The sequence below is a fragment of the Crinia signifera genome, chromosome 8 (genome assembly GCF_055691185.1).
Source record: "Crinia signifera chromosome 8, ASM5569118v1, whole genome shotgun sequence".
Lineage (NCBI taxonomy): Eukaryota > Metazoa > Chordata > Amphibia > Anura > Myobatrachidae > Crinia > Crinia signifera.
This window is the reverse complement of record NC_139224.1, coordinates 140,969,260-140,996,791: the sequence shown is the minus strand read 5'-3', so window position 1 is coordinate 140,996,791 and position 27,532 is coordinate 140,969,260. Positions and strand designations below refer to the sequence as shown.

The window sequence follows — 27,532 nt, the reverse complement described above, 5'->3', positions numbered from 1 at the left end:
GCTGGCGATCTGCCAGCAACCCGGCTCGCCATCCGTCTCACGCGCACGTGCGTCTCAATCTCCGTCGGCGGGGCGACGGGAACCCTGTCCGTCTCCGCTTCAGGGAGACAGACAGGGTTATGGGGGGTGAGGGCAGGTGGCGGGGACCCCGGGTGACCGCCGACAAGCCGGCGGTGACCCGGGGGAAGCGCTGGAAGCGGGACGCGCGCGCCTCTCGTGTGCGCGTGTCCCCTTCTCGCTATACAGATGGCGGCTGGCGGGGGATGGCGGCTGGCATCGCCATCCTCTGCAAAGATGAGCCATGACCCATCTGTATCTATCATCTATATTTTTGAACGGAAATCTATATTTTATATAAGGTTATATAGGGTTGTGTGTGTGTGTGTGTGTGTGTGTGTGTGTGGGGGGACACCAAAATATATCTTGCCTCCGGGCAACTGGAACGAACTTACGCCACTGGGCACACATACAGTATTTAACCAGGATAGTGTGCTTGTAGGAGCATTAGCCAATACACAATACGGTTTCAAATGCTCCTGTAATAACCAGATCAGGAGGTCAGGGTCTGATATGCTGCATGCTGTATTTTGTTCCCGACCTCCTGATCCCTTAGAAATTGCTCAGTGTGTACCGGTGCACAGGAACAGATAATTGCTCTGTGGAAGCGTTTATCAGATCAGCAGAAGGTATTGCATAGTGACGAGCACATTGGACCTTATTCTGGTCCACATGCAATGCTGCGAATTTCGAATGATTTCTCCAGCGCTCGCAGATGTAAGACCCCTCTATGGTGTCTTACATTTTCGAGCGCTCTGTGCAGGAAGCGGGTGGGCAGCTGTCGTCCGCTGATGTCAGCTGCCCGCCCCCCACACCCGCGTCATTTGCATTGGAATGCCCAGCATTTTCACGGTACTGCCCATAAAATGCTGGGCGTTCTCATGTGCTCTGCCTCCTCCGCTACTCCACCCCCCTGCCCAGGGAACATGCAGTTCACCGTACCTGATCTCACCAAGCGCATGTGCTAAAAATCAGTCCACCGTGCGAACGCACAGGGGACCGATTAAACTAGAATAACCTCCATTGTGTAGTGTGCCGTGCATTACCTCCCGCCAACATATCTGTGCTGTGTGGCCAAAGAGATGACCCCACCGGGCGATGGGGCTACAATTATGGCTAGCAAAACTGCGGCTCTGATAAGAGAAAACATTTTTTCCATCAGTGGTAAGTGGCAATTGGTACCAACCTGAGGTGAGGTTTTGAGTACAGTACACTGCATCTCTCTGAGTGGTCGGATTGGGTCATCAGCATTTGCCAGAAGTGCCAGATGGGCGGTCTGGCCCAGTGGCCAAAGAGGACCCTGTGCCCTTATGTGTTATCTAGCACCAACAGCTGCAGCAGCTCTTCTCAGCCCATCACATGCTGCTGTGTGCTGGGCTGCAGTGTGGCCAGGGAGGTGCCTAAAGTACTGTTTTTCCTGTATTCTCTTCTAAGGGTGCTTGGCCACTCCTTCTGTGATAAAACCACACCCCCTGAAAAGTACCCTGGCCCGGCCAGGCTCTTTACTGCCCTGCCCTTATAGAAAACCCCATGTATCAGGCTGAGCTCCAATAAAACATCTATATTCTATACCTGAAGTCCCGTTGTAGTCCCCAATGCGCAGTTTGTACATGCTCCGAGGGTCCCCCACATAAAACTTGTTGTAATATGCATACACGGCCTCCTGTCCATCACGCATGTCAATTCTCAGCTCGTATCGGCCCTGAGACGTCAACTGATGAAGTGTATCCAGCCCTGTGGATGTAGTAACACCGAATAAGCATGCTTTATACCATAGTACACATATCCGTATGACCGTCCTTACCTGTGTGTTCCTGCATAGTGGCCCTTATTCAGATCTGATCGCAGTACAAACTTGTTCTCAAAATGGGCAAAACCATGTGCGCTGCAGGTGGGGCAGATGTAACATGTGCAGAGAGAGTTAAATGTGGGTGGGGTGTGTTGAAACTGAAATCTAAATTGCAGTGTAAAAATAATGCAGCCAGTATTTACCCTGCACAGAACCAAAATAAATCACACAAATCTACAGTAACTCTCTCTGCACATGTTACATCTACCCCAACTGCAGTGCACATGGTTTTGCCCATTTAAGAACAAATTTGTACTGCGATCAGATCTGAATAAGGGCCATAGTATATTGCATTGATTAGGAGAACACTAAACCCCAGACATATACTCATACTAGCAGAAATGTAATTGTAGCATATAAATCTCTAAGAATAATAAAAATGGTATTACTGTTATTAAGGCTTATGTGACGGAGCATCTCCCTGCAGAATAGTAATCACAGCCATCTTATGCTTCTTGCCAGCTTCCAAAAACAGAAAGTAATTACAGCTGATTCTGTCCCTGGTGCTGAGGAACCTTGCTGACCTAATATTGTGCCAGCCCCCTGGGGCCACCAAAACAGCTCCGGCTTGCCACTTTCCTATAGTGCCTCCTTCCTACAAAGGGAGGTACAGTAACAGGATAAGGAGGTTCACCATTAAACTTTTTAATAATGGAGTCTACATAACCAAGGTTCTAAAATCATTCACTTTATAATATACAATGAAGTAGAAACTTGAGATCTTCATTACTAATACTATGGAGGTATTCAATGCCCATTTTCTGCATAAAAACGGTGGAATAGATGGTTTTCGCATTCCATTTTTCCAGTTTTTTTCCAGATTTTTAGAGACAATCAGAAAATGTAGAAGCGAATTCACGTCTTTTTCAGCGGAAACGGACGTTAATTCAAAAATGTAGCATCCGTTTCCGCGGATAGAGATTCGGCTTTTCAAACAGCCGGATCTGCAAACGCGAATCCTGGGTTGTTTCCCTGGCGAAAGCAGCCGGGACTGAATAGTCAAATACCCTTATTTCTAAAAATCGGAAATTAGGGAAAAGTTGAATAACCCCCTCAGTGGCGTATCTATAATGGGTGCACCCATACTTATCCTCCAGACGTTCAGAAGCTACTGCTCCCGGTGCTGTTACCGGCAGAGAGGAGGGGGCCTGGCTGAGGAGGCTGCACACGGGCCTTTTCCTTTCTAAAGACGCCCCTGACCCCCCTATATGTCCAAAGTACTTGTTTAACTATAACATTTATGTTATGTAATTCACAGAGCCCACTTCATACCTCAGTGTCACTAATTCCTATGCGTAAATTTACTGAAGTTGTTGATATTATCTTTTCATGTTTAGAAGCTTTAGTAAATGTACCCCTAGTTATTTGATTGGCTTGAAATTGGTTCAGTCTAAAAAATCCACTGTGTGTATGTGCAAATAATAAGAGACTTCAAAAGAGATTTGTCAAGAAAGAGATTTGAGGTAGATGTATCAAGCAGTGTTAAGATTGAGAAGTGGATTAATTGCCCACAGCAGCTTCTAGCTATAATATTATAGACTTTAATAAATGCTACCTCAAAACTAATTGGTTATTATAGGCCAACCAATGTTTTATTCATTAGGACCTTAGCATTAGGACCTTAGCATTAACTGGTAGCTAGATACATTATGGTGGCATGTCCTGTTGAGTTCATTGGCTGCATTTTCATGAATGTTGACTCAGCTGCCAAAATGGCTGCCTACAGTACTGTAGGTACATTTCAGTAGAAACCATAGGCATATCTATAATTGGTGTCCCTGGTTCCAGAGGGTCCACACAACACACTTCATTTACTATAATTACTTTTACATTGGCACTGCAAAAATTCATGGTGTGGGCTCCATGTTTGAAGATATCTGTGCATAAGCACTACAAAAATCACTTGAGAAATGGTGCCTGCGCCATTTTCCTGGAGATCAGCATGTGGTACAGGTTTAATATCTCATTTTACTAATCACATTTGTTAATTTTATCTTCATATACAATAAGACTACCTAGGTAAGCAGTCGCTGAGCGGTAGTCAATGCGGCCAGGGAGGGGGTTTGTACGGAGATCCTTGCCGACCAACCCCCTCGAGGTATTCAATGTAAGGGCCGAATCCTCACCGTGAGAGGCCGGTGAGGATCCCCTGAAACGTTAAGGTTCATGGCAAATGCAATGTGTCCACTGCATTTTGTTGCAAGCCTGGCCATTTTAATGGCCACACTCGCCGTTTACACCTTGCCTCGGGGAACAGGCGAGGAGGCAAACGGCGAGTGAACCAGATTAGTTGAATACCCTGATGGTGAGCTGTCAGCACTTCTATGTGCAAAGGCAGCTAGTCCGCTGCATTTTGTGGTGAGCCTCACCCTTTTAATTGTCACACTTGTCGTCTCCACCTTGCCTCAGGGAACAGGTGAGGAGACAAACGGCGAGTGAACCAGATTAGTTGAATACCCTGATGGTGAGCTGTCAGCACTTCTATGTGCAAAGGCAGCTAGTCCTCTGCATTTTGTGGTGAGCCTCACCCTTTTAATTGTCACACTTGTCGTCTCCACCTTGCCTCAGTGAACAGGTGAGGAGACAAACGGCGAGTGAACCAGATTAGTTGAATATCCTGACGATGAGCTATCAGCACTTCTATGTGCCGATAGCTCACCATCAGGGCATTGTATAATAGAGTCCAAAATAGTATAGGGGGAGAAATATCAAACTTTCTAAAGAGGACAAGGGGCCATATGCACTAAGCCTCAAAAGGGATAAATGGAGAGTAATAAAAAACCAGCCAATCAGCTCCTACCTGCCATGTCACAGACTGTGTTTGCAAAAATGTCAGGCAGGAGCTGATTGGTTGGCTGTTTATCACTATCAATTTTATCACTTCTGAAGCTTAGTGCACCTGGCCCAAGATGAGTTGTGGCCCATAGCAACCAGTTCCTAACTATTCATTAATAGAATTGTCTAAATAAATCATAGCTTGAACCCACTGGAGTCACTAGGGTGTGCAGGCCACACCTGGAATGACACCAATATGATGGCTCCTCTGCAGTGACAGGAGCTGGGTGCTGCAGTGCATCATTCTTCTGCAGCACCAGGCTCCTGTCACAGAGGAGTAGCCAACAGTCTCTGGAAATGCTGGGCACACCCTAAGAGTGATCTCCATATTACTCTGTGAAGGTTCCATACAGCTCCCCCCCAAAGTGTTGCCTTTATTTATCATTTTGATGTGACTCACCCAGCCAAAATTCATCCTCGAGGTTCCCAAAACCAACACGATAGTCTGCCCACTTTCGGAAAAAATCTGTCAGGCCATTTTGACGTCTCTGAAACACCTACAAGAAGAAGGAGATGTCAGATCGGACAGGGGTGACATAATTACATACAACACAGAGTAGTATTATGAACAGATGCTTCTGATCACCATAGTGAGGTATCTTCCAGACGAGTAATACCTCACAGTGCAGCACGTACTCACTGGTACACAATATATTTTTAAATCTTATAACTACTGGAGTTTGAGAAACAGAAATCACTGAAATTATTGAAATGATTAAGAAATTAATTAACTAATAATCTGAACATTCGCTCATACCGGTAGTATGGAACAAATCTTGTATTTAGTTTTATATTTCCCAGGACCGGTACCTATTTTCATAGAAACAAAGCAGTGGTACCACATATTTTAGATAATGAGAGCCAGTTTCTGTGTAGATTGAGCAAGAACCCAGGCCTCAGTGGATAATCTGGTATTTTACAGGTCAGGGGTGGCTAAATAGTTCGTGTCTCAGGCAACCTGTGGATCTATAGTAGGAATGAATGCAGCATGTTTGAAAATGTGACAGTTAGTAATGACTGCAGCTGTGCACCCGCTGGGTGATTTTTGAAACGTGAACCTTTGGTAGATCTCGAGGACCGGTTTGGCCACCCCTGTTGCAGGTCATTCTAGTGTCTACTCACAATCCAGCCTCCTCCATCAGTGGTCATGTCGCAGAACACTGGCACATTCTGACTCTGGTCGTCATTAAGGTAGAGGGTGTACACTCCGTTCTGTGTGTCGCCATTCAGTAAGTGCTGCGCACAGTCCTGGGGGTGGGAGAACACTCTTCCACCTGAGCAGAGATATAGGCTGGGATAAGTCTTCAGATATATTGTACAATGTCCTGTTACACGTTCCATTACATAATATAAGGCATAACAAACCTCCATGAACATAAGTGAGAATTGCACTCAGAAATGCTAAGAAATACTCATGTAATCATGGCCATGGGGAGCAATGCTCAGAAGACGCCCCCATTACCTCTCATAAACACAGCCCACCTACTGCTGCCTACCTATACAGAAGGAGTAGGGGTAAGAAGAACTGTGCCAATGGCTGGCTCTCATGTGTATACGTCAAACAGACGATGAAGCCTTTGTGCCAGTGAGGTACACTGACCTGTGGTGAACGCTGTGTGAGCGATGGTACTTCTCTCTCCATCCTGTACCGACAGTATGGTGACATTGTATTCAGTGCTCTCTAGCAGACCCTCCAAGCGGATCCAGGAGTCTTCGGCATCAACAATCAGTTCCTTACAATAAAAGACAGGTGAATGGTACAGTGTCAGTGTAATATATCTATACCCACTGCTCTGTCATCCGGAACTCAGACAGAACGTCCTGACTGACTGAGAGTTGGAATGTTTCAAAAAGAAAGTCTATCACTGTTTCTAAAGAGGACAAGTTGCCCGTAGTAACAATCAGCTTCTTCCGTAGTGCTCATGTTATACAGTAGGTAGGATATATGTGATAAATGATAACTAGGTGCTGTTTAGTTGCTGTAGGCAATGTCTCCACTAGATCTCTAATATATTTTTGAGACAGATGTATGAAGCAGTAAAAAGTGTAGTGATCCAGTAGGGAAGTTGCCCGTGGCAACTAATGAGCTTTGAAGTAACATTTAGGCATACCCTCCAACATGGCCCATTCCATTAGGTACAAAATGCTCTGTTTCTGGACTTCCCAGTTGCAGAGGTTAGGCTGAAGCACAGTCCAATATTCAAAAAGGGGAGCAACACCTAATGCCACCCCAAACATCACTGTCCTGGACTCATTGACAGTTGATGTGACCCCCCTCTTTGAATTTTGGACTGTGCCGGAGTCCAACCTCTGTAACTACCACTGGCAGGGAAGTCCAGGAACAGAGCATTTTGTACCTAATGGAATGGGTCATATTCAAGGGTATGTTTATTAAGTGCATTCTATAAAATGATATGGAGTGGCTGACTGGTTGCCATGGGCAACTTCACCTTACTCCCTTGACCACTGCTTCATACATCTTTAGTTTTCAATTAACAGTGTTAGATATTGCATGACACGGATTATCACTGGCAATGCGCGGTATCCGGCTGATCTCTACAGTGTCTGGATAGACAGTCAATAGACTGACAACAAGCCCGACAGGGTCAGGTTGACAATCAAAAAGTCGACATGATTTTTCAAATTTAAAAAAATATTTTAGACTTTCTTATACTTCACCGTCCATGTCATCATAAAGGGAGAATATAACGCGAGGCATCGTACTCGAAGCATGATAAGCAAAGCGAGCCATGCTAGAGTAGCGTTAAAGTAATTGAGGGCCCATGTTAGCAGGTGTCGACATTGACACCTAAAAAAAATGTGTCAAACCCACGTCAGCATTTTGCTGTCGACCTACTGACACTGTAGATTTATAAATCCACAACCGTTTGCACAACTTAGTTTATTAACCTATTGGCTAAGTTATATCTGTACCTTTGTAATAGCTGTTCTATTATCACCAGCTCAGGAGGAGAGTAACTCATCAAGATGCTATATTCCTATTCCCAGAAAGTGATGATTACTGAATGTCCTACATGCAGTCATTATGGGCCAGATACTCTAAGCTTCAAAAGTGATCAAATGGAGAGTGATATACAGCCAGCCAATCAGCTCCTGCTCTGACATTTTTCAAACACAGCCTGTGGCAGGGCAGGTAGGACATGATTGGCTGGCTGTTTATCACTCTCCATTTTATCACTTTTGAAGCTTAGTGCATCTGGCCCTGTGGACACTCACCTTTCTGGTGCCGTTAGTAGATTTGTATGTAAGAATGTAGTTTTCAATGGCAGAAACAGGCGGCACCCATGACACCAGGGCACTTGTTCTGGTCACCTCTGTGGCTGTCAAGTTTGTGGGGGGATCCAAATCTAATGCAAAATAAAAAGGGGACAATTATTACAGTAGGTCTATTTAATACCCCTTTCATATCGCACTTTTAAAACGGTATATTGCCGTTTTTTTTCCATTTTAAAACGTTTAAGGCTGCAATGTGAAAGTGCCAGAGTTGATTTACCGGTTAAAGTTAACCGGTATTTCAACACGGTTAAAAAGCAGAGTCCTACACGTTTTAAAGACGGTTTTTTGGCAGTTTGAACAGCTCTATTTCAATGGCTTGAAACGTGTCCCTTGGGGGTTAAACGGGTTGAATGTTTGAATGGTACTGTATTAAATGATTTTTAAAACGGTTTTCACCTGCAATGTGAAAGGTCTCAAGGCTCAGACCCGTTTTAAAGTCCCATTTAAGAATACCGTGTCATTACCCATTTCTGCAATGTGAAAGCAGTATTACATTAATGAAACTAAAGATATAAATATTAATGCAATATCATTTTTTTTATATTTTAATAAAGCTTCAGGGATACTTTTAAATGTACAATACATGTATATATTCTGTTGACGGCACACCTACAGAAAAGGCAGTCCTTGGCATTAATTTACTAAAATGGGAGTTCTATTTTAAGATGGGATGTTGCATATAGCAACCAATCAGAATCTACTTATTTATTTAGCACCTTCTAGAAGATAATAGATAGCATCTGATTGGTTGTCCACAGCAACATTCCATCTTCAATATGACTTCCATCTTAGCAAATAAACCCCATTGTGTTTACATGTACACTTTAGTATAATATTATAACATAGTGTATCATATTGAGGATTGCCTGAGTCTAGCAATACTCTTCTTCTTAGCTGGGTTTAAAGTGCCTCTATAGTGTTTTACATCTGTCAACTTAAACTTGTAGAATATGCACGAACCATGGTGGTGGCAGTTGACAGCTAATTGCACTTTAATCATTTCTAGTAAAACAAGCCACCCAAAAAGCTTGCATGCGCAATGGTGATTTTAAAAAGCGACATCTGGTGGATGATCGCTGGTATTGCACTCACTGGTAACGCCATGCTGTGAGACTTATTGCATCGCTGTGCGTCTAGGCACGCTGCGACGAGTTGTCGGGACAAGAGTTATAGGCAGCATAGATGAAGGTGGCTTCATCTGTACCTTACTTTCATGGTTTGTACACTAGAAGGTTCTAAACCTTCTCTAAAGGCCCCCATACATCACTGACCAAATTCCTCAACCCGCCTGCACAGCCGATCCACCAACCAGATCACAATCAGCGGCCAGCTATGATCTTCATTCCGTCAAGGAATCAGGAAATTACTGTGAACATGTTACAAATGACACGATTTGCCGATTTTTGGTTAGGATCAAGGAATCGGGATTTTTAAGTATGTTTAATATTCTCCAGTCCATTCCCCAATAAACCTGTAATGTATGGGGGCCATAAGGCCAATAGAATATTTTCCATGCACTTCTGGTAAATATTGAAATATGCTCTACAGTGAAACACCTCTTAATAACATACAGTACGTACAGATTGGATCAGAGGGGCACACTCGTTAAGATTTAGTGCTCTCTTCTAATTGCTTTGTCTAGATCACTTAGAAAGTAAGCACGGATCCCTCCGTGTGTTCACCCCGCCGCGTTGACGATGCATCGTCCCATGCATCACCATCACCCACTCAGATATGCAGTGCATGTACTGTTTGTACTAAGATCGCATATAAATATTGCAGGTGCATCGCATGTGGGCAGCGATGTGTGCTGAGTGAGCTGTGCTTCTGCACATCGCTCATCAAGGGGCTCCCTTCACCCCATGTGTACGCAGGGCAGCCGAGAGTAACCGGGCCCCGGTAAAATTTTGGGGGAGTGGCCTAAGTGTGGGAGATGTGGACACCTCCCTCGCTTAGGCCACACCCCCAACATGTTTACAGGGGTGAAAGAAAACTCTAAAAACTCTAAACTCAGCAGCAGGACACACCTACAGCATGTGCTGTGCTGACAGCAGGCTCAGCATGAGCTATCATGCTGTCAGTGAGACACACATGCTGAGCCTGCTTTCAGCACAGCACATGCTGAAGGTGTGTGCTGCTGCTTCTGCCTGGGAGGGATGGAGGGGGAAGGGAGGGGTCGGACCAGGGCCCCTGCAGCAAGCCCGAGACCGGGTAATTAGTACCTGCTCTCCCCCCCCCTCCCCCCCTCTCGGCTGCCCTGTGTGTATGGGGCTTAATGCATTCTTATTTGATTCTCTAAACATATTCCTGTAAATAGTTTAATTAAAAAAAAAAAATTATTACCAGAAACAGAATTAAAATTTTGTTCATGCATACCTAAGGGGGTGGCAATAAAAATGATTGGCAAAAATATGGCAGCCACTGTTTGCGATGTTTTCTCTGCAGTCACTTTGCAGCAATATACTAACACATCTGTATTTAAAAATATATCATAATAATGTTAAGGTGCCCATACACGTTACAATTATTGTATACAATATTGTATACAATATCGCATCTCATCCGATCTTGGTTTTGCGATGACATCAGATGAGATGAGATCTAGTACAAAAAGTACGTGCTGCACATACTTTTTGTACTAGATCTCATCTCATCTGATGTCATCGCAAAACAGAGATCGGATGAGTTGCGATATTGTATACAATATTGTATACAATAATTGTAATGTGTATGGGCACCTTTAGTAACTGCCAACCAAAGCCGCAGCGATTTGCTTCCATTTAACTCCAATGCCATGCCACGCTTGGGATAGCACAATCAAGTAGCAGTTGGGATATATGTATGTTCACATGTCATTTAAGTGTCAATCAAGGAAGATTAAATGTCACTTGCCATCAGCATATCTATATATATTGACGATTTATTCTGTTATGTGTCAGGAACCTGGCAGGAGTTGGCACAGAGCAGTGAAAATATTGTCTTCTGCATTTGCAACAATCTTTTCGCTGTCCAGTTCCGGATCCGGCCGCCGCTGCTGGAATAATCCTGATTCATGTCATCATTTTATTTTGCGTACTTTAAAAATTCCCTACATCAAATTGGGCTTTTAATAATTGCCCAATTGATCATTTTATCTCCCACGCATTGGAATAGAATGATCTGATAGGAGCCCATCTCATAACTGCCTTATTGCCGTCGCAATGAAAAGCAATGTGCTACGGTACATTGAATGTCTTAGAACCGCTGTAATAGTGTGTATCTCAGCGGTGGCGGCCTGATTTCTCAGAGGTGTATTTTCCATGTGCATGAGCTATTCCTTTGCTGGAGCAGTAGAACTTTTTTGGCCCATTACAAGGTATTATGAATTCTGACAGTTCTACAATTCCCCTGGTTTGCCGAAAACCCTGCATAATTCAGGAGAGAAACAGATTTTTGTTCTCTGAGTGTTCTAGATCGCTCTATAGAGAATTGTGTCATTCATGAAGCCCTTGACATTATTTAGCACAAAACGATCCACCATATTTTAAATCTAGAGCTGGTCAAAATAATAACTGTAAAAAATGTTCATTGAGTGTCACAGCTCAGCTCCGTTCCCCCATCAAGTACGCCACCACCTCCTGCCTCTCCCTTGTTCCTCCAAGGCTGCTGCTGTAAGGAGGATATATAAGAGGGTGGGGGTGGGTATCTCATTAGTACTAATGAGTATAAGAAGGGCTCTGCCTGGCGTAATGTGTATTACGGGGCTCCGTCTGGTGAATTGGTGACTTTGTCTGGCGTAATGTGTTTAATGGGGCTCTTCCTGGTGTAATGTGTGTGTATAAGTGGCCTCTGCTTGGCATAACATGTAACCAGAGCGCTGCCTGGCATAGCATGCAATGGGGGCTCTGTCTGGCGTAACATGTAACGAGGGCTCTGCCAGGCATAACGTGCACTTAAACATGCCCATCCAGGAGTGCACACTCTAATAAAATGTGCTGCGCATGCCAATGCCTGTAAGAGTGAATGGCCTCCATGCACATCCCTAGACAGAGTGAGAGCTGTGAGTGGATCCTCCAGATCCCTCCCCGTTAACTTCTTATGTGCTGTATAGAGACTGTTGATATGATCACTTTACTTTATACATCGCAGGGGTGGACTCCCACTACAGAGCCTGTCCCTGGATGTGATTTTTATTACATCTGGCGGGAAAATAATTAAAATAAAGTGGTTCAAAACTTGCATAAAAGGTATCTTAACACACAAAAAAAAAGGGGGACCACTAAATTAGTGGAAGATTGGGCGCTAGTTGGTATCAATTACCGAAAAAATGATTATTTGACTTATAGTAATTTGAAATCTAGTCAATCTATATTTTAGCTTGCAGTTCTCCCATGTGTATCAGTGTGGATACACCTGGTCTGTCTATTGCCCGACTTTTTAGGGTACAGGTTCTAGACAGATACGAATAAAGACAATTTAAAAACAAAAATGGAGTGTCTGCGCTGTTTTTATATATCAATTTGCACCATGGATGAAGTCACTTCACATACACAGTTTTTATCAGTTTCTAAATATTTATTTTCATTTATTTGTATAAAAAGTATTTATCATATAAAATACAATACAATTTTATAGGCGGCCACCTACAGATATATAAAACAGTATTACAGCGATTGCATAACCGTTTTTTGTGTCATGCAATCGATATATAAACAGATATCATATACACAAATATATAAAAAACTTTGTTTCACATAGAAAATTATATATACATATGTAAAATTAATTACATATATATATAGAGACAAATTGGTAAAAAATCTTTTTAAATTATAAGAATATACAGTATTATACTTTGTAATTTATAGCCCTGAGATAGCGAAAGCTGTAGAATCAGTCCATGTATCTAGAATTCTGGACAGAGAGTATACTTTCTGAAGAGAGACTGAACTGAGCGGGTCTTACTTTTCATATAGACCCTATTAGTCTTTAGTTGTAGATACAGTCTTTTCCAATTACAGATGGATTACACGTGAAATATTTGTATGCATAATCTTGTGCCTTTAGTTGACTTAACAGTATATGCCTTTGGAAAAAGTAAATTGCACAGCGGTGCGTCTCTCACCTGCACAGGCTGTGCGTGTATACTTGTCCCGGCAGCGGAATGTCTCGCTGCACACACTGCGCTCAGATGTCTGCGCTAGTCGTGGAGTGTCCCTAAGGTGAGCGGGGTGATCGGGGAGGACACCGCGTGGATGTTGTTAGCTGGCGTCTCACTCACCCGTATAGTTGGAATCCGACAGCTGGCGCTGCTCTCACCTGCGCCGCTGTATCACCTGTTTCTCACCGGAGTTCTCCTGGCAGTTTGGAGGACGTGATGACGTATACCTTGGTCTGTGTTTTTCTCCCAATAGAATTGTGCTGGTAATAGTAGATACGGGAGATATAACAGGATCCAGGCAATAGTTTGTCTTCTAAATTGAAGGTTGTAGGCTGGGTGAACCTCTAATGCGTTTCGCCCTATCAGAGGGCTTTTTCAAAGACCAAGGTATACGTCATCACGTCCTCCAAGCTGCCAGGAGAACTCCGGTGAGAAACAGGTGATACAGCGGCGCAGGTGAGAGCAGCGCCAGCTGTCGGATTCCAACTATACGGGTGAGTGAGACGCCAGCTAACAACATCCACGCGGTGTCCTCCCCGATCACCCCGCTCACCGGAGGGACACTCCACGACTAGCGCAGACATCTGAGCGCAGTGTGTGCAGCGAGACATTCCGCTGCCGGGACAAGTATACACGCACAGCCTGTGCAGGTGAGAGACGCACCGCTGTGCAATTTACTTTTTCCAAAGGCATATACTGTTAAGTCAACTAAAGGCACAAAATTATGCATACAAATATTTCACGTGTAATCCATCTGTAATTGGAAAAGACTGTATCTACAACTAAAGACTAATAGGGTCTATATGAAAAGTAAGACCCGCTCAGTTCAGTCTCTCTTCAGAAAGTATACTCTCTGTCCAGAATTCTAGATACATGGACTGATTCTACAGCTTTCGCTATCTCAGGGCTTTAAATTACAAAGTATAATACTGTATATTCTTATAATTTAAAAAGATTTGGTACTTGTTTCCTATCTGGGCGCCCAGGTTTTCTACGTACGGCACCGTACTGAAATCGGATCGCATCGCATCGTACACATACACGATATTGAACGATGCGATGCGATGCGATGCGATGCGATCCGATTTCCCATAGGAAACAATGTTAAATGGCTCAATTTAGCCAAATTATCATAGGAACAATAGTAAATGGGCCAAAAACACCCCTGAACATTGAAATGTCCCCCCAAAAGTAGTTGACGCCACCCCGCCATCAACGTGAACCCGAAGCGTGGCGAGCGCAGCGAGCCCGCGAGGGGCGGCGGTACGCGTCCTCCGACCTTTTCATGCCCTACTATCCACTAGGGCGTGGAGTGAGAATAGAATAGTGTGGCGAGCGCAGCGAGCCACCGAGCCCGAAGCGTGGCGAGCGCAGCGAGCCCCGCGAGGGGACGCGGATACCTTCACAGTTATACGCGTCCCCTCGCGGGCTTCCCAGGTGTCCATGGCGACGCGGACACCTGGGAAGCCCGCAAAGGGACGCGTTTACCTGTGAAGGTATCCGCGTCCCCTCGCGGGGCTCGCTGCGCTCGCCACGCTTCGGGCTCGGTGGCTCGCTGCGCTCGCCACACTATTCTATTCTCACTCCACGCCCTAGTGGATAGTAGGGCATGAAAAGGTCGGAGGACGCGTACCGCCGCCCCTCGCGGGCTCGCTGCGCTCGCCACGCTTCGGGTTCACGTTGATGGCGGGGTGGCGTCAACTACTTTTGGGGGGACATTTCAATGTTCAGGGGTGTTTTTGGCCCATTTACTATTGTTCCTATGATAATTTGGCTAAATTGAGCCATTTAACATTGTTTCCTATGGGAAATCGAATCGGATCGCATCGCATCGCATCGCATCGTTCAATATCGTGTATGTGTACGATGCGATGCGATCAGATTTCACTACGGAGAATAGCATGGTGCTCAATTAACTTAGTGGGCGCCCAGATAGGAAACAAGTACCAAAGATTTTTTACCAATTTTTCTCTATATATATATGTAATTAATTTTACATATGTATATATAATTTTCTATGTGAAACAAAGTTTTTTATATATTTGTGTATATGATATCTGTTTATATATCGATTGCATGACACAAAAAACGGTTATGCAATCGCTGTAATACTGTTTTATATATCTGTAGGTGGCCGCCTATAAAATTGTATTGTATTTTATATGATAAATACTTTTTATACAAATAAATGAAAATAAATATTTAGAAACTGATAAAAACTGTGTATGTGAAGTGACTTCATCCATGGTGCAAATTGATATATAAAAACAGCGCAGACACTCCATTTTTGTTTTTAAAAAGGTATCTTGCTCCCCCACCTACAACCTGACACCCCCATCTATGTGGACTGTATAAGTGCTGAGGAGACATAGTTTTTGTGCTGAGCACTGAGTGTTCTTCCTTCGCCCACATGTGAAGAATTATATTTATTTTACAACTAATAATTCCAAGAGCTGTTTACATAGTGTCAGATGTTATATCCCAGTCTTCTGGTCCCTTGCCAAAACTGCAAAATTTGTCATTAGACCTGACTAGAAGCCTGGCAGGCAGCAGATGGCGCTGTTGAGCTGCTGCTCAGTTGCCTGATGATAGCTTTATAACAGTGAGCGACTCCTGCAGTGCCTTATTGTCTTTGAGGCACGCATATCTCAACAGCTTGTAAAAGCCCAGGGTTCACAAATTGTCACAGACCATCTGTAAATCACAAAAGACCCTCCTGTGGCACAAGATAAAGGGGAAACTCTCTTGCATAAGTGAGGTTTATTTTTAACTTTGGCTTACAAATCATGCTCCACAAAAAAATTTTCCCTATAAAAGATACATTGAATACAGGGAACAATGCACAGAGACGTCACATACAGTAGGCAGCGGTGCCAAACAGCAGAACAACAAAGGTGCACAGACTCACACAATTAGAGGACATCTCCAGCATGCCCCTGAACATTGTTATAAGTCAGTAGATGCAGTCCAGGCCCTGGTGAAATCATGTCACCGCAGTGGAAAGTGTAGGCACTTAGGTGACGGCAGACTTATCTAGCTGTTCCTCGCCTACTCTCCAGAAGCTAATCTGGGGAGTCACTCTCCTGCATTCCACCCGCTTCTCTAATAGTGTCACCTTGGCTCCTCCCCCCCACTGCAGGATGCTGTGACCTATGCAGAGGCAGAACTCTGGGAGGCAATGGAGTAATCTGCTGCCGGGCTCCTGCTTCCAAGAGGGCACCTCTCCTCCTCCTAGAAGTTTAAATTAGTCATTTAAAAGCGAACAATATCGCTTCTGTGGCTGAGTTCTGAAATATTATCTCTATCTATCTATCTATCTATCTATCTATCTATCTATCTATCTATCTATCTATCTATCTATCTATCTATCTATATTTCTGAACAGAAATATATATTTTATATAAGGTTATATAGGATTTTGTGTGTGTGTGTGTGTGTGTGGGGGGGGACTGGAACGAACTTACGCCACTGGACCCATGGAAATGCATGGCCATTAGTGGGTTACCCATCAATGGTTGGCATCGATGGAACCATTGATTGGTAAACATCTGCATCAATGGTTTCTCCCATCAATGGACACACCTGCTTATACAACACATAAGGTTGTGGGCCAATAAGATCGGGGGGTTCCAATTAAAAAATTGCCATATTTATTGGAACGCTATTTACCACTTGCTTTGTGGACCTATACCCAAAAGGTTTTTTATTATATGTACTGTGAATGTCTTTGTAATATTTGTGTTGTCGCTTTATAATGACGGCCATCATATAGTTGTATAGCTATTGTTGCTTTTTATGTATTGGTTATTTGGTATTAAATTGCCACTTGATTATAATAATACTCTGATTTTGATCAGTTTTGTCCCTTTTTTTTCTTCTAGTGAATAAAGTGTTGTAAAAATCAGTCTCATTTCAGTTCCACATTTCCCCTTAACATAATATAAGGCCAGTAGCCGACAGCTTTTAGTAGCCACGTGATCTATTGTACTGTCCGTAAATTCCCCAAGATTAGGCCACAGATTGCACGGATACCAGGACGAGTAATACATCAAGAAACATTTTCCCCTTTATCATAGAAAACTCTGCTGCGGAATTGATGCAATTTACATATTTTTGGTGCAGAATAAATTCAATTTACCTGGCACAGGATCTGTCACAGATTTGATCACTAGGCCCTAAAGAACTTCACTGGTTACCAGTCATATAGCAAATTGAGTTTGGAGCCCTATTCATAATTTAATAGGTCATTCGTGCACTGACATCAATATGTATCCAGGAGCCCATCATTCTAAATCAAACAATAAGAGTGTATCAGGCTGGCTGACACCGCAGCAATTTCCCAGTTAGTTCTGAAAGTAATACACAGAGCGCAGCGATGTAACTTCTGGGGAAGAAAAACGTTATTGTAGACATATGGTAAAGAAAAAAAGCAGATGAGCGAGGACATAGGGGCTCATTCACACAGGCTGGGAATCTTCCTAGCCCAGTGATCAGGATGCTGCTTCCCCACCTGAATGAAATCCCGCCCCTGTGCACAGCTGCACATGTGAAAGCAGCCGTGCGAACAGCAGGAAAGTCATTTGACCATCCAACAACCCCCCCCCCCCCCATGTGCAGCACCATGTAAGCTGGGACTTGATGATGCCAGCATCCCTCCCTTTAAACAGCTGGGAGACTTCTGTGTTTTCTGGTGCACTCCCAGGATACTGGAAGCCTGCAGCCCACAAACATTGTACAGACAATGGGCCTGATTCTGGTTCACCTGCAAAAGCAGATTCTCTCTTTAATGGGCAAAACCATGTGCACTGCAGGGGGGGGGGGGGCTTATGTAACATGTGCAGAGAGAGTTAGATTTGGGTGGGTTTTGTACTTCAAACTGATATCTATATTGCAGTGTAAAAATAAAGCAGCCAGTATTTACCCTGCACAGAAGCAAAATAACACCCAAATCTAACTCTGTCTGCACATGTTACATCTGCCCCATCTGCAGTGCACATGGTTTTGTCTATAAGAGATAATTTGCTTTTGCAAGTGAACCAGAATAAGAGCCAATAGGTGAGCTTTAACTTTTTCAAGAACATGAATTCCCATTGAACAGCATGATGACGACTATAGGTACAACTTACACAAAGATCAGGACCTCAAACAAAGAACCTCCGGAGGTTATGACTGATCTAATAAAACAAGTACAGAATTCCGATAGGGTGCAAGTTTGAACCAATAAAAATGCTAAAGCGTTATTTCTGACATCGTAGCAAATGGATATTTGATGTGTTCAGCTTTAAGCTTTTCAGTCTTCCCAAAGATTTTGTTTTAATTAAAGAAAGAAAACTAAATATAAATGTCCATTGTAATCTAAAGGTGTGTACACACGGTCGGCATGCCGTGCGATGCGAGTCCCGATGCGATCTGATCGCATCGGGACTCGTATCGCACGGCATGAAGGAGAGAAGAGGACATTACCGATACTGTACCTGTCACCAGGTGCCGGGCAGGGGCACAGATGGCAGGGTGCTGCGACACCTGGGGCCGCGGCACAGCAACAGCTTCCCCCCCGCCGCATACATCAGAGGCCACACCAACAGACTTCCACAGTGCACATCAGCCCTGCAGCCCCAGGAGAAGCCCCTCTGGCCGCCGGAGCAATGTAAAAATAAAGAAACAAAGACTATATAGTGCTGATCTGGTAATCACCCGGTGACGCTGGTGCAGGGGGCGGCAGCTGACATCACCGGATATCAGCTGCCTGCCTGCTTACCGCACAGGGCTCTCGATAAAACTGGAGAAATCCTTTGATGGTCGCCGATCATCAAATAATTTCTCCACGGCTGTGAATAGATGATTATGTGATGATTATTCCTGATCCGTGCAGGGAATCGCGGTGTCCGAGGGGGGGGTGACGAAATCTGCAGCATTGCGTGTGGACCAGGATAAGGTATGTGTATATTGTAGTGCACGTGCACCCTATGTGTATGCTTGATTTACTACTCTACACAATCACCAGTGTGCACGTGCTTTGCCTCATTATAAACTGGGTACACAACGAGCGATATATATGGGCCATTCAATCTTTTTGTTGCAAGCCCGTCTGCTGTGAATAATGTAATGTCTGTGAATGATGTTGTTCAGGCATATCGTATAGCCGAGCTGTACAGCCTATCGGCCGACCGATATGTCGGCGACCATCGAATAATTTCTCCTGTCTTCGCAAGTATAAGTCAGTGGAGACTGACTTTTATTTGCAGATGCCCAGGACAAAGACAGGGCGGGCACCTGACGTGCCCAAGGGCACACCCTGCATTTTTATAGGGATGCCCATGAAACATTGGGTGTTCCCATGTCCCTGCGCCACCACCGCCCCCATCTGCCCCATTCCCCCCCCCCTCCACTGCGAACGACCCCCTGACACTGTAAATAGCTGAGGCCATTCGCAGTCCGCCGGGGCAGGGGCCAAATTCGTTTCACTCTGTGTAAACCAGAAATGGCCCCATTGTTTAGGGTGTACCCAGCGTTAGGTATAAGTGGGCATATGCTTATGTCTAGGTCTGCACAGAGGTGTATTAACACACCAATGCGGGATTTGGACTTCTTGAACCGTGTAGATGCAATTGGAATTTTACTTATGTTGCGTCATTTGCAGAGCATTTTGTGTCATTTGCAGAGCAAAATCTCACACATACGCTCCGCCAACAGACATATGTTCATATGAGCAGTATAGGCATTGTATTTGCCATCTTCATTCATGCTTAATCATTTCTCCAGCCATTAATATCTTATTACACAGCATAATAATACCCCACAGATCTCTGACACACAGCCTGCATGCCGTGGTTCTGAACTGACAGCACTGGACGATTCTTCCGGTAAATCGGAAACAGACCTGGGACAATTATGAAGGGAAGACTGACTGCTTCTCCTTACATAAGGCTGGTGGAAGGTACAATATGCATCATTTATCATACTAAAAATATGAATATTACATTTCATTTAATATACTTTATCCAAGGAGCCCAGGATCAAGTCATAATTTGTACTTACATGTGGTGAAGCTGACACTGGCGCTCCGGCTGGCTTGGGGCCCGATGCTGGCTGCCAGCGAGACTGAATAATGGGTCCGAGGGAGAAGGCTCTGCAGCTGGAACTCCTGGCTGTCCCCATCAATGAGAATGGTCTCTCCTGAGACTGAATTACAAGAGAAAACAGAGACTCGGGCATTATGAGAGTGCAGTGTTGAGTCACATAATCGTGCAATCCGTGTGTCAGTCGTTAACCTGTGTGCAGAGGTTAATGCTGATTTACAAGCACCTGCAGGCGCCAGCAGTTCACCCATGCATCTGTGCGCTGCTTATACTGCTCCCCAGGCGGCCACATTTGGCCTTATAGAAAATTGATGTGTGGAGATATGTTACTTGTGTGTGATCTGTTACTGACCCGTATGGTGTGTCAGAGTGATTATGTAACTCTCCACATCTGCTCTTGGTGGCTCCCATTGCAGAACAGCTCGCGAGTCACTGATGTTACTGGCCCTCAGGCCAAACGGAGGATCCATGGCTACAGAGAGAGAGAGTAAATAAACACAACAGCGATGCGATTTCATGTCGGGATGACAGATGCGCTGTGCGAGGGGAGCATGGTACAGCCAGTAATGTCACTGCAGCGTGAGTGTCACAGCGGGGTCAGGACACACTGACACCATCGGTCATCACAACAGGGCCATTATAGGGTAATATGTGTCCTGGCAATCATGCTGTGTGCTAGATATATCCCGTCCGGCTACTACACACTCCCATGCTGTATGGTTCCACGCTGACAGCTGGTTCCATCCCTCCATTATATATTTACAGAAGAAGCAGGGTTCTTACTGTGAGCGTCTCCTCATCGCACGGAATTGTGTTTTTGCAATTAACTTGTATGCACCAAACTAATCACACAGAATTTATTGAGACATCTATAACATGATCACAAAGAATCTTCCCTTTATATTTAAATATGGTTCCCCTTTCATACCAGCATTCTGTACCGCTCGCTAAGCAGCGGTCATTCGCTGCTTAGTTGAATGCCTGCCGCCGAATCCCCTCGGTAGCATGCGAGGGGAGGTACGCCGAAGGAGAGAGAAATCATTTCATGGTCACAGACCATCGAAAGATTTATCTCATCTTCGGAAATAAAAGACAGTCAGAACTGGCTTTTATTTCCTTAGGTGTCCGCTGGACGGAGGGCGGGCGCGGACATCATGTGATGCCAGTGAAGTCATGTGACATCAGCCGCCTGCCCCCAGTAGACATCGTCCCACCTGCATCCACAGAGGAATGGGCAGATCCCCCACCATTGGAACTGGCCCTGTCCGATCACTAGAGAATCACCCTCATAATTTATTGAGACATCTATACTATGAATGCAAAGAATGTTCCCTTTATCTTTAAATATGGTTCACCTTTCATGTCAGTAATTTGTACTCTGTGTCTGTGCGCATACACTATGTACATAATACATGTGGATCATATAAGAGTATTAATGAGGTGGTTATATACAGCAGGCTAGGACTACCTGCGGCTATCCAGCTTTTGTGGACCCGTAAGTGCCAGCATGCCCCGAACACGCAGTCAGGCAGGACATATTGGTAATTGCAGTTCCTCTACAGCTGTACGGCCCCGGGTTACCTATATTTATTCCATACTGACCTGTCACTGCTGTGACGCTGACTCTCTCACTCTCCTCACGACCCCAGACGCTGCTCAGGCTGATCCTGTGCTCAGTGGTTGGCTGCAAATTGGTGAGGGTATACCGAGTCTGATCATTAGCAATCACCACACTGTCCATTCTCCCTGCAGAGGGCAAACCACAGACAATCATAAGCGCGGAAGCTTGGTCTGGCTTTAATAGCACAGCTCCTTATAACACTGTGATACTGACGCTTGGTAATCTACAGACCACCTAAAAGGCTTTCCCATTAAAAAGCAACAAGTTGTTTCTATTTCTATTTCTTTTTTCTTTTATACTATTCTTCTTGCAGCAGCATAGATATTTGGTTATTTCCTGCTAAATCTCTGACTTATGCTGTGTACACACGGTGAGATTCCTTTACTTTGTCTAATGGTGTGTACACACGGGGGCGATATGCCGTGCTATGCGAGTCCCGATGCGTTCAGATCGCATCGGGACTCGCATCGCACAGATGCATGGAGGGGCACAATTTACACTATATAGAGCAGATCTGCACTATATAGTCTTGCCTGCCCGCTCTATTTGGCTGCCGATTTACGGTCACACAGGAGCGCGCATCGGCAGCGCATCAGGCTCACAAGCCCTAAAAAAGCATGCGATCTGCATGCGATATGGCTTCCTATGGTCACTATATCGGCAACATCGGAAGCCATATCTTACCGTGTGTAGACAGCATAAGATTTGATTGCTATGCAATCTTTGCTAACTCATGTGCTATTTACATACAATGCATACTACCTACATCCAATCTGCACTATGTAGTCATTGCTGCCCTGTCTATCTGGGTTTTCGATTTCAGCTGAACAGGAGCGTGCATCAGCATCAAATCGGGATAGAAAGCTTAAAAACATCTCCATTCGACATCTATGCGATCCCGATTTGATTTTGACTATATAGTCAAAATCGAATGTCATATTGTAGCGCGTGTACACAGAATTAGTGGTATTAACACTTTATTTATAGATATTTTCTTAAACATGTGTCATTGCTACACAAATACAATATATGTTTATCTATCTATCTGCGATATCTCTAGCTCTTTGGACACCCAGCACGGCAGATATGGTCAGGGCCAGCAACAAAAATATTGGAGCCCGGTACACTGATATCTCTGGGTCCCGCCGCCCGCCCAACGGCACACCCAGACGTTTATTACATTGAATGTGTTTTTATTATTAGTTAAAAATTGATCATGAATATTCAGTATGCAAATTAATAGGGCAGGACAGAGGGGCGGGTGCAGCACTGTGCGTTGTATGGTTCGCTGTGTTACGTGATGTCATTTAACGCATTAGTACTGGTAGCCGGACAGGTGACCAGACCGAGGGGGGGTTATTGGATTGGGATCCATGTAAGTTTCCTTACAGGAACCCAGGTGGGCAGGCAGCACCTTTATAGACCTAGGGCTGCACTGCCACAGCCATGCTTACAGCCCCTCACAGCCTTGGAGCCACTCACAAATTTGGGGCCCGGTACGAGTGTCCCCTTTGACCCCCCCACTGTTGCCTGCCCTGGCTTTGTGACCCAAACCCTCTGTTTTCATCACTGCGGGGGTCTGGAGAGTTCAAACTACCCCCGAAATGTGCCGTGGCTGTAGTGCCAGCTGCTACACAGTGACAGGAGCTGGGTTCAGCATGATGACTGGTCGGGAGCTCCATCGGTAACTCATGAAACCTGATACTCCTGCGTCTCTGCCTGCACTGCATACTGTCCTGCTGCTGGTTCTGCTGCTGCATAAGAGGGACAGCTAGTAATGTCAGTGCACTGTGGCCAGGGGGTCCCTTGACAAAGGGGGGCCCGGGGTACAGTATGCCCTGCATCCTCCCCTTAACCTGGCTATGACAATACTGAAATTATCAGTAAGTGGATGCTGGCCTTCATCCTCACCCCTTCCAAGTCCTTCCTTTAGTTACAATAGTTTTTGCTCTTTAAAAATAACTGCCTATGTACATACTGTAAGTACCGAGGATGAGGAAGGCCGATGATAAACAGGGAAGCTTGCAAAGGGTACATATTGCATGTGCATTTAATTAACAGCTGCTGAGGCAAGTTCTCTACTGGCTGGGTTTATAAGATAAGATGCAACAAAGAGTTTGAGTTGAGGTGCTTCCAGCCCACCTAGTCCCTCTTTATTAGGTTTTTGGGGTTGTGTTTTTCTGCTGTTTGTCATTTTTGGTTAATGTTTATCTTAATTCCTGCATTCTAATCTTTTTCGCAGCAGAGGAGGTATACAGTAGCTTGGTGGCCACGCATCGATGCGCCGTGGGCATTGAGGCGCAAAAGGTATTGCGAGAACCGCCCCTTTCATGGAGCGACTTGTCTAAATGGGCACTTTGTATTTAATGTGGATGGTGCCTTGACAGTGGTGTACATCTGCCCTCATTTATTAATAGTATTTATGGATAGACCTGGAAGTTCCACTGCTTCCTTGGCCCCCATCCTTTTATAATAATTAGTAATTTTTTGGTTTAGTAAATAGGGTAGGGAGGTTTGCACTGACAGGCAGTAACTGTATGAGACTGTGGTGGGGGAAAGGGGGGGCACTGAATCACAGGTAAATGTATAAGACTGCATGCTTCCTGAATTATGTGTTTATTTGTCGATAAATAAACTCCAAGCAATGCCCCGTTGGTGGGCTCCAAGGTATTGTACGTGGGCGAAGTTGTTTTATTGCTTCTAAGAAAAGTCTTGTAGCTTATTTATCACGGACAAGCTGAGAATTCTCAATGACTACTCGTCATACCTTTAGTCGACTGGTAAGAAAGTCGGTAATGGTGAAATGAGGAAGGCGGAGGTCTCCAAACCACTGTCATTGAGTCTTCTGTGACATTAACCACTGATACATCCATAGGGGGCGCCACCCCTGCAGACAAAAAACAAAACTATTAAACCCCAAAAAGTTTCATATTTATTGGCAGATAATTATAATTATATGGAGAAATTAAAGAAGCATAATACTGCAAAATATACTATCAAGTAAAAAGAGACTGTACATGACTAGGTGCATATTCCTGGGGACCACGTTCTCAGGTCACCCACCTGTGGTTACTGTGCCTTCCACCAGTTCTGCTCTCAATGTCCCATGGACAGGTAGCAGAGTAACCAGGTACTCGGTGCTAGGTAGCAGGTCCGTGAGATGTGTCTGCCGCACTGATGTATCTATAGAGAGCTCAAGGGGTTCGCTGCCCCCTATTGGAGTATAGCTAAGTATGAACCTGTCGGCTGGTGGAGAAGGGTCAGTCCATGAAACGTTTACACTGTAAGCTGTGATTCCGGAGAAATAAAGCTGTGTGATTGGCCGGAAACCTGAGGGTAAGAGGAAAATGTGATCAGAATGAGATGCTCCATGTTCTTGTAGAACAACATATGTGTAAGTCCTTATGTACTGCTAAAGCAATAAATGTTGTGACAAGGAATCACATATACTGGATGAGATGAAGTCTAAAGGTGCCCATACACTGAGCCGATTTGGGCAGATTTGGGCTTATTCCGACTAATTGGTATGTGAAATCGGCCCAAATCGGCTCAATTTGATGTCCCCTTAGATCCGATGCGTGGCCCTGTGCACATCGGACCTGATTGGGTGGTCAGACCTGCTGGCTGTCCAACCACCCGACCAGGGACCTCCCTCCCCATGCTGTGGGGGGGATGGGCAGGGGGGTCCGGCCTGCTGGTGGCAGGGGGCGGGCAACTCGTAGTGGCGGGCAGCGGGGTCAGTCGAAGCAACAGCGGTGGCTGGGATCTTGTAGTGTAGCCGCATTTTGCCAGGCAGTGGGATACGGCTGCTGAATATTTTGAAATAACTGGCCAGACATTGACTGGCTGAGAGCTCAAATTGGACCAGTGTATGGGGGCCTTTTGTCTTTATTTTGTAGCAGGTAAACAGCATACCAGGTAAACAGCATAGGCAAGGATGGTTACAGTAATGTATACCAGGTAAACAGCATAAGCAAGGATGGTTACAGCAATTTAGCATACAGATGTCACAGCATAGAACAAACTCCTCACAGTGTTCCAGTGGACCCTATAGTAGCCAACACCCCAGCCTATCACCTGGGTGGCTATTTCACCATCAGGAACAATGACCTCCTGCCCTGGAAACACTTATATCAGAAAGCCACAGGTGCTGCTAATCAGCCCAACCCTGATCGCATCAGTTAGGAAACCTGGACTGGATCAAATTTTCTTGATGCTGCTTTAAAACCTGGTCTGGATTTTCCACATTATCCTCATGCTGTATCTGCCACAATGTATACATTTTTCGGTACTCTTTACCTAGAACGGCGCCCATCGCGGTGATCGCGACATCGCGGGCAGCACATAAACGCCCGCGACGCGATGCCCGCGATCACCGCGATTTTCCCATAGGGAACAATGTTAAAAAGCCTAATTGACCGCGATTTTGCATTCAATGCCTCAATGCCCGCGATTTTCCCATAGGGAACAATGTTAAAAAGCCTAATTGACCGCGATTTTGCATTCAATGCCTCAATGCCCGCGATTTTCCCATAGGAATCAATGTTAAATGGGCTACAGAGCCCAAATAGCCCCAATTAACCCTTAAATGTCCCCCCAATTTTTGTACGCCACCCCATGATCCACGCCAACCCGAAGCGTGGCGAGCGCAGCGAGCCCGCGAGGGGCGGCGGTACGCGTCCTCCGACCTTTTCATGCCCTACTATCCACGTCGGCGTGGAGTTGAGAATAGAATAGTGTGGCGAGCGCAGCGAGCCACCGAGCCCGAAGCGTGGCGAGCGCAGCGAGCCCCGCGAGGGGACGCGGATACCTTCACAGTTATACGCGTCCCCTCGCGGACTTCACAGGTGTCCGTGGCGACGCGGACACCTGTGAAGCCCGCGAAGGGACGCGTTTACCTGTGAAGGTATCCGCGTCCCCTCGCGGGGCTCGCTGCGCTCGCCACGCTTCGGGCTCGGTGGCTCGCTGCGCTCGCCACACTATTCTATTCTCAACTCCACGCCGACGTGGATAGTAGGGCATGAAAAGGTCGGAGGACGCGTACCGCCGCCCCTCGCGGGCTCGCTGCGCTCGCCACGCTTCGGGTTGGCGTGGATCGTGGGGTGGCGTACAAAAATTGGGGGGACATTTAAGGGTTAATTGGGGCTATTTGGGCTCTGTAGCCCATTTAACATTGATTCCTATGGGAAAATCGCGGGCATTGAGGCATTGAATGCAAAATCGCGGTCAATCAGGCTTTTTAACATTGTTCCCTATGGGAAAATCGCGGTGATCGCGGGTACCCGATTTTGATGTACCCGCGATTTACCCGCGATGCCCGCGATTTTTTACCCCCGACGCCCGCGATTCTGATCGCGGGCGCCGTTCTAGGTAAAGAGTACCCATTTTTCTTTTTCCATGTCACTGTCCCTTTAAACATTGTATTTCGGTAGTTACATGGGACACTCGGGCACTTGCTGCACTATAGTGCATTAAAGAGAGACTGTTGGAGAAAATGTATACAAAGGAGCAGTTCAGGAAAACTCCGGAGAGAGAAATAATTCATCTCATTTACATATATACTTTGCATATTGTCTAGAAACGCCAGAAACAATTTAAGCCTAAAACAATGTTTTCACACAGACAGGGAATAATTAATTAATAGATACGGAGAA

The 27,532-nt window shown here is 45.2% G+C and overlaps 1 protein-coding gene across 2 annotated transcripts in view; it reads right to left on the bottom strand.

Moving 5' to 3' along the window:
• TNR (tenascin R) overlaps positions 1-27,532 on the bottom strand; it is a 413,177-nt gene that overhangs the window by 24,900 nt on the left and 360,745 nt on the right. For both annotated transcript variants that reach the window (XM_083157271.1, XM_083157272.1), the window contains exons 11-20: positions 24,942-25,208; positions 24,646-24,765; positions 21,860-22,003; positions 20,610-20,729; positions 20,217-20,360; positions 7,979-8,109; positions 6,342-6,474; positions 5,864-6,015; positions 5,142-5,238; positions 1,630-1,791 (exon numbers count right to left, since the gene is read on the bottom strand). In XM_083157271.1, the coding sequence (XP_083013397.1) occupies positions 1,630-1,791; positions 5,142-5,238; positions 5,864-6,015; positions 6,342-6,474; positions 7,979-8,109; positions 20,217-20,360; positions 20,610-20,729; positions 21,860-22,003; positions 24,646-24,765; positions 24,942-25,208 (1,470 nt within the window). The remainder of the gene's footprint in view (positions 1-1,629; positions 1,792-5,141; positions 5,239-5,863; positions 6,016-6,341; positions 6,475-7,978; positions 8,110-20,216; positions 20,361-20,609; positions 20,730-21,859; positions 22,004-24,645; positions 24,766-24,941; positions 25,209-27,532) is intronic.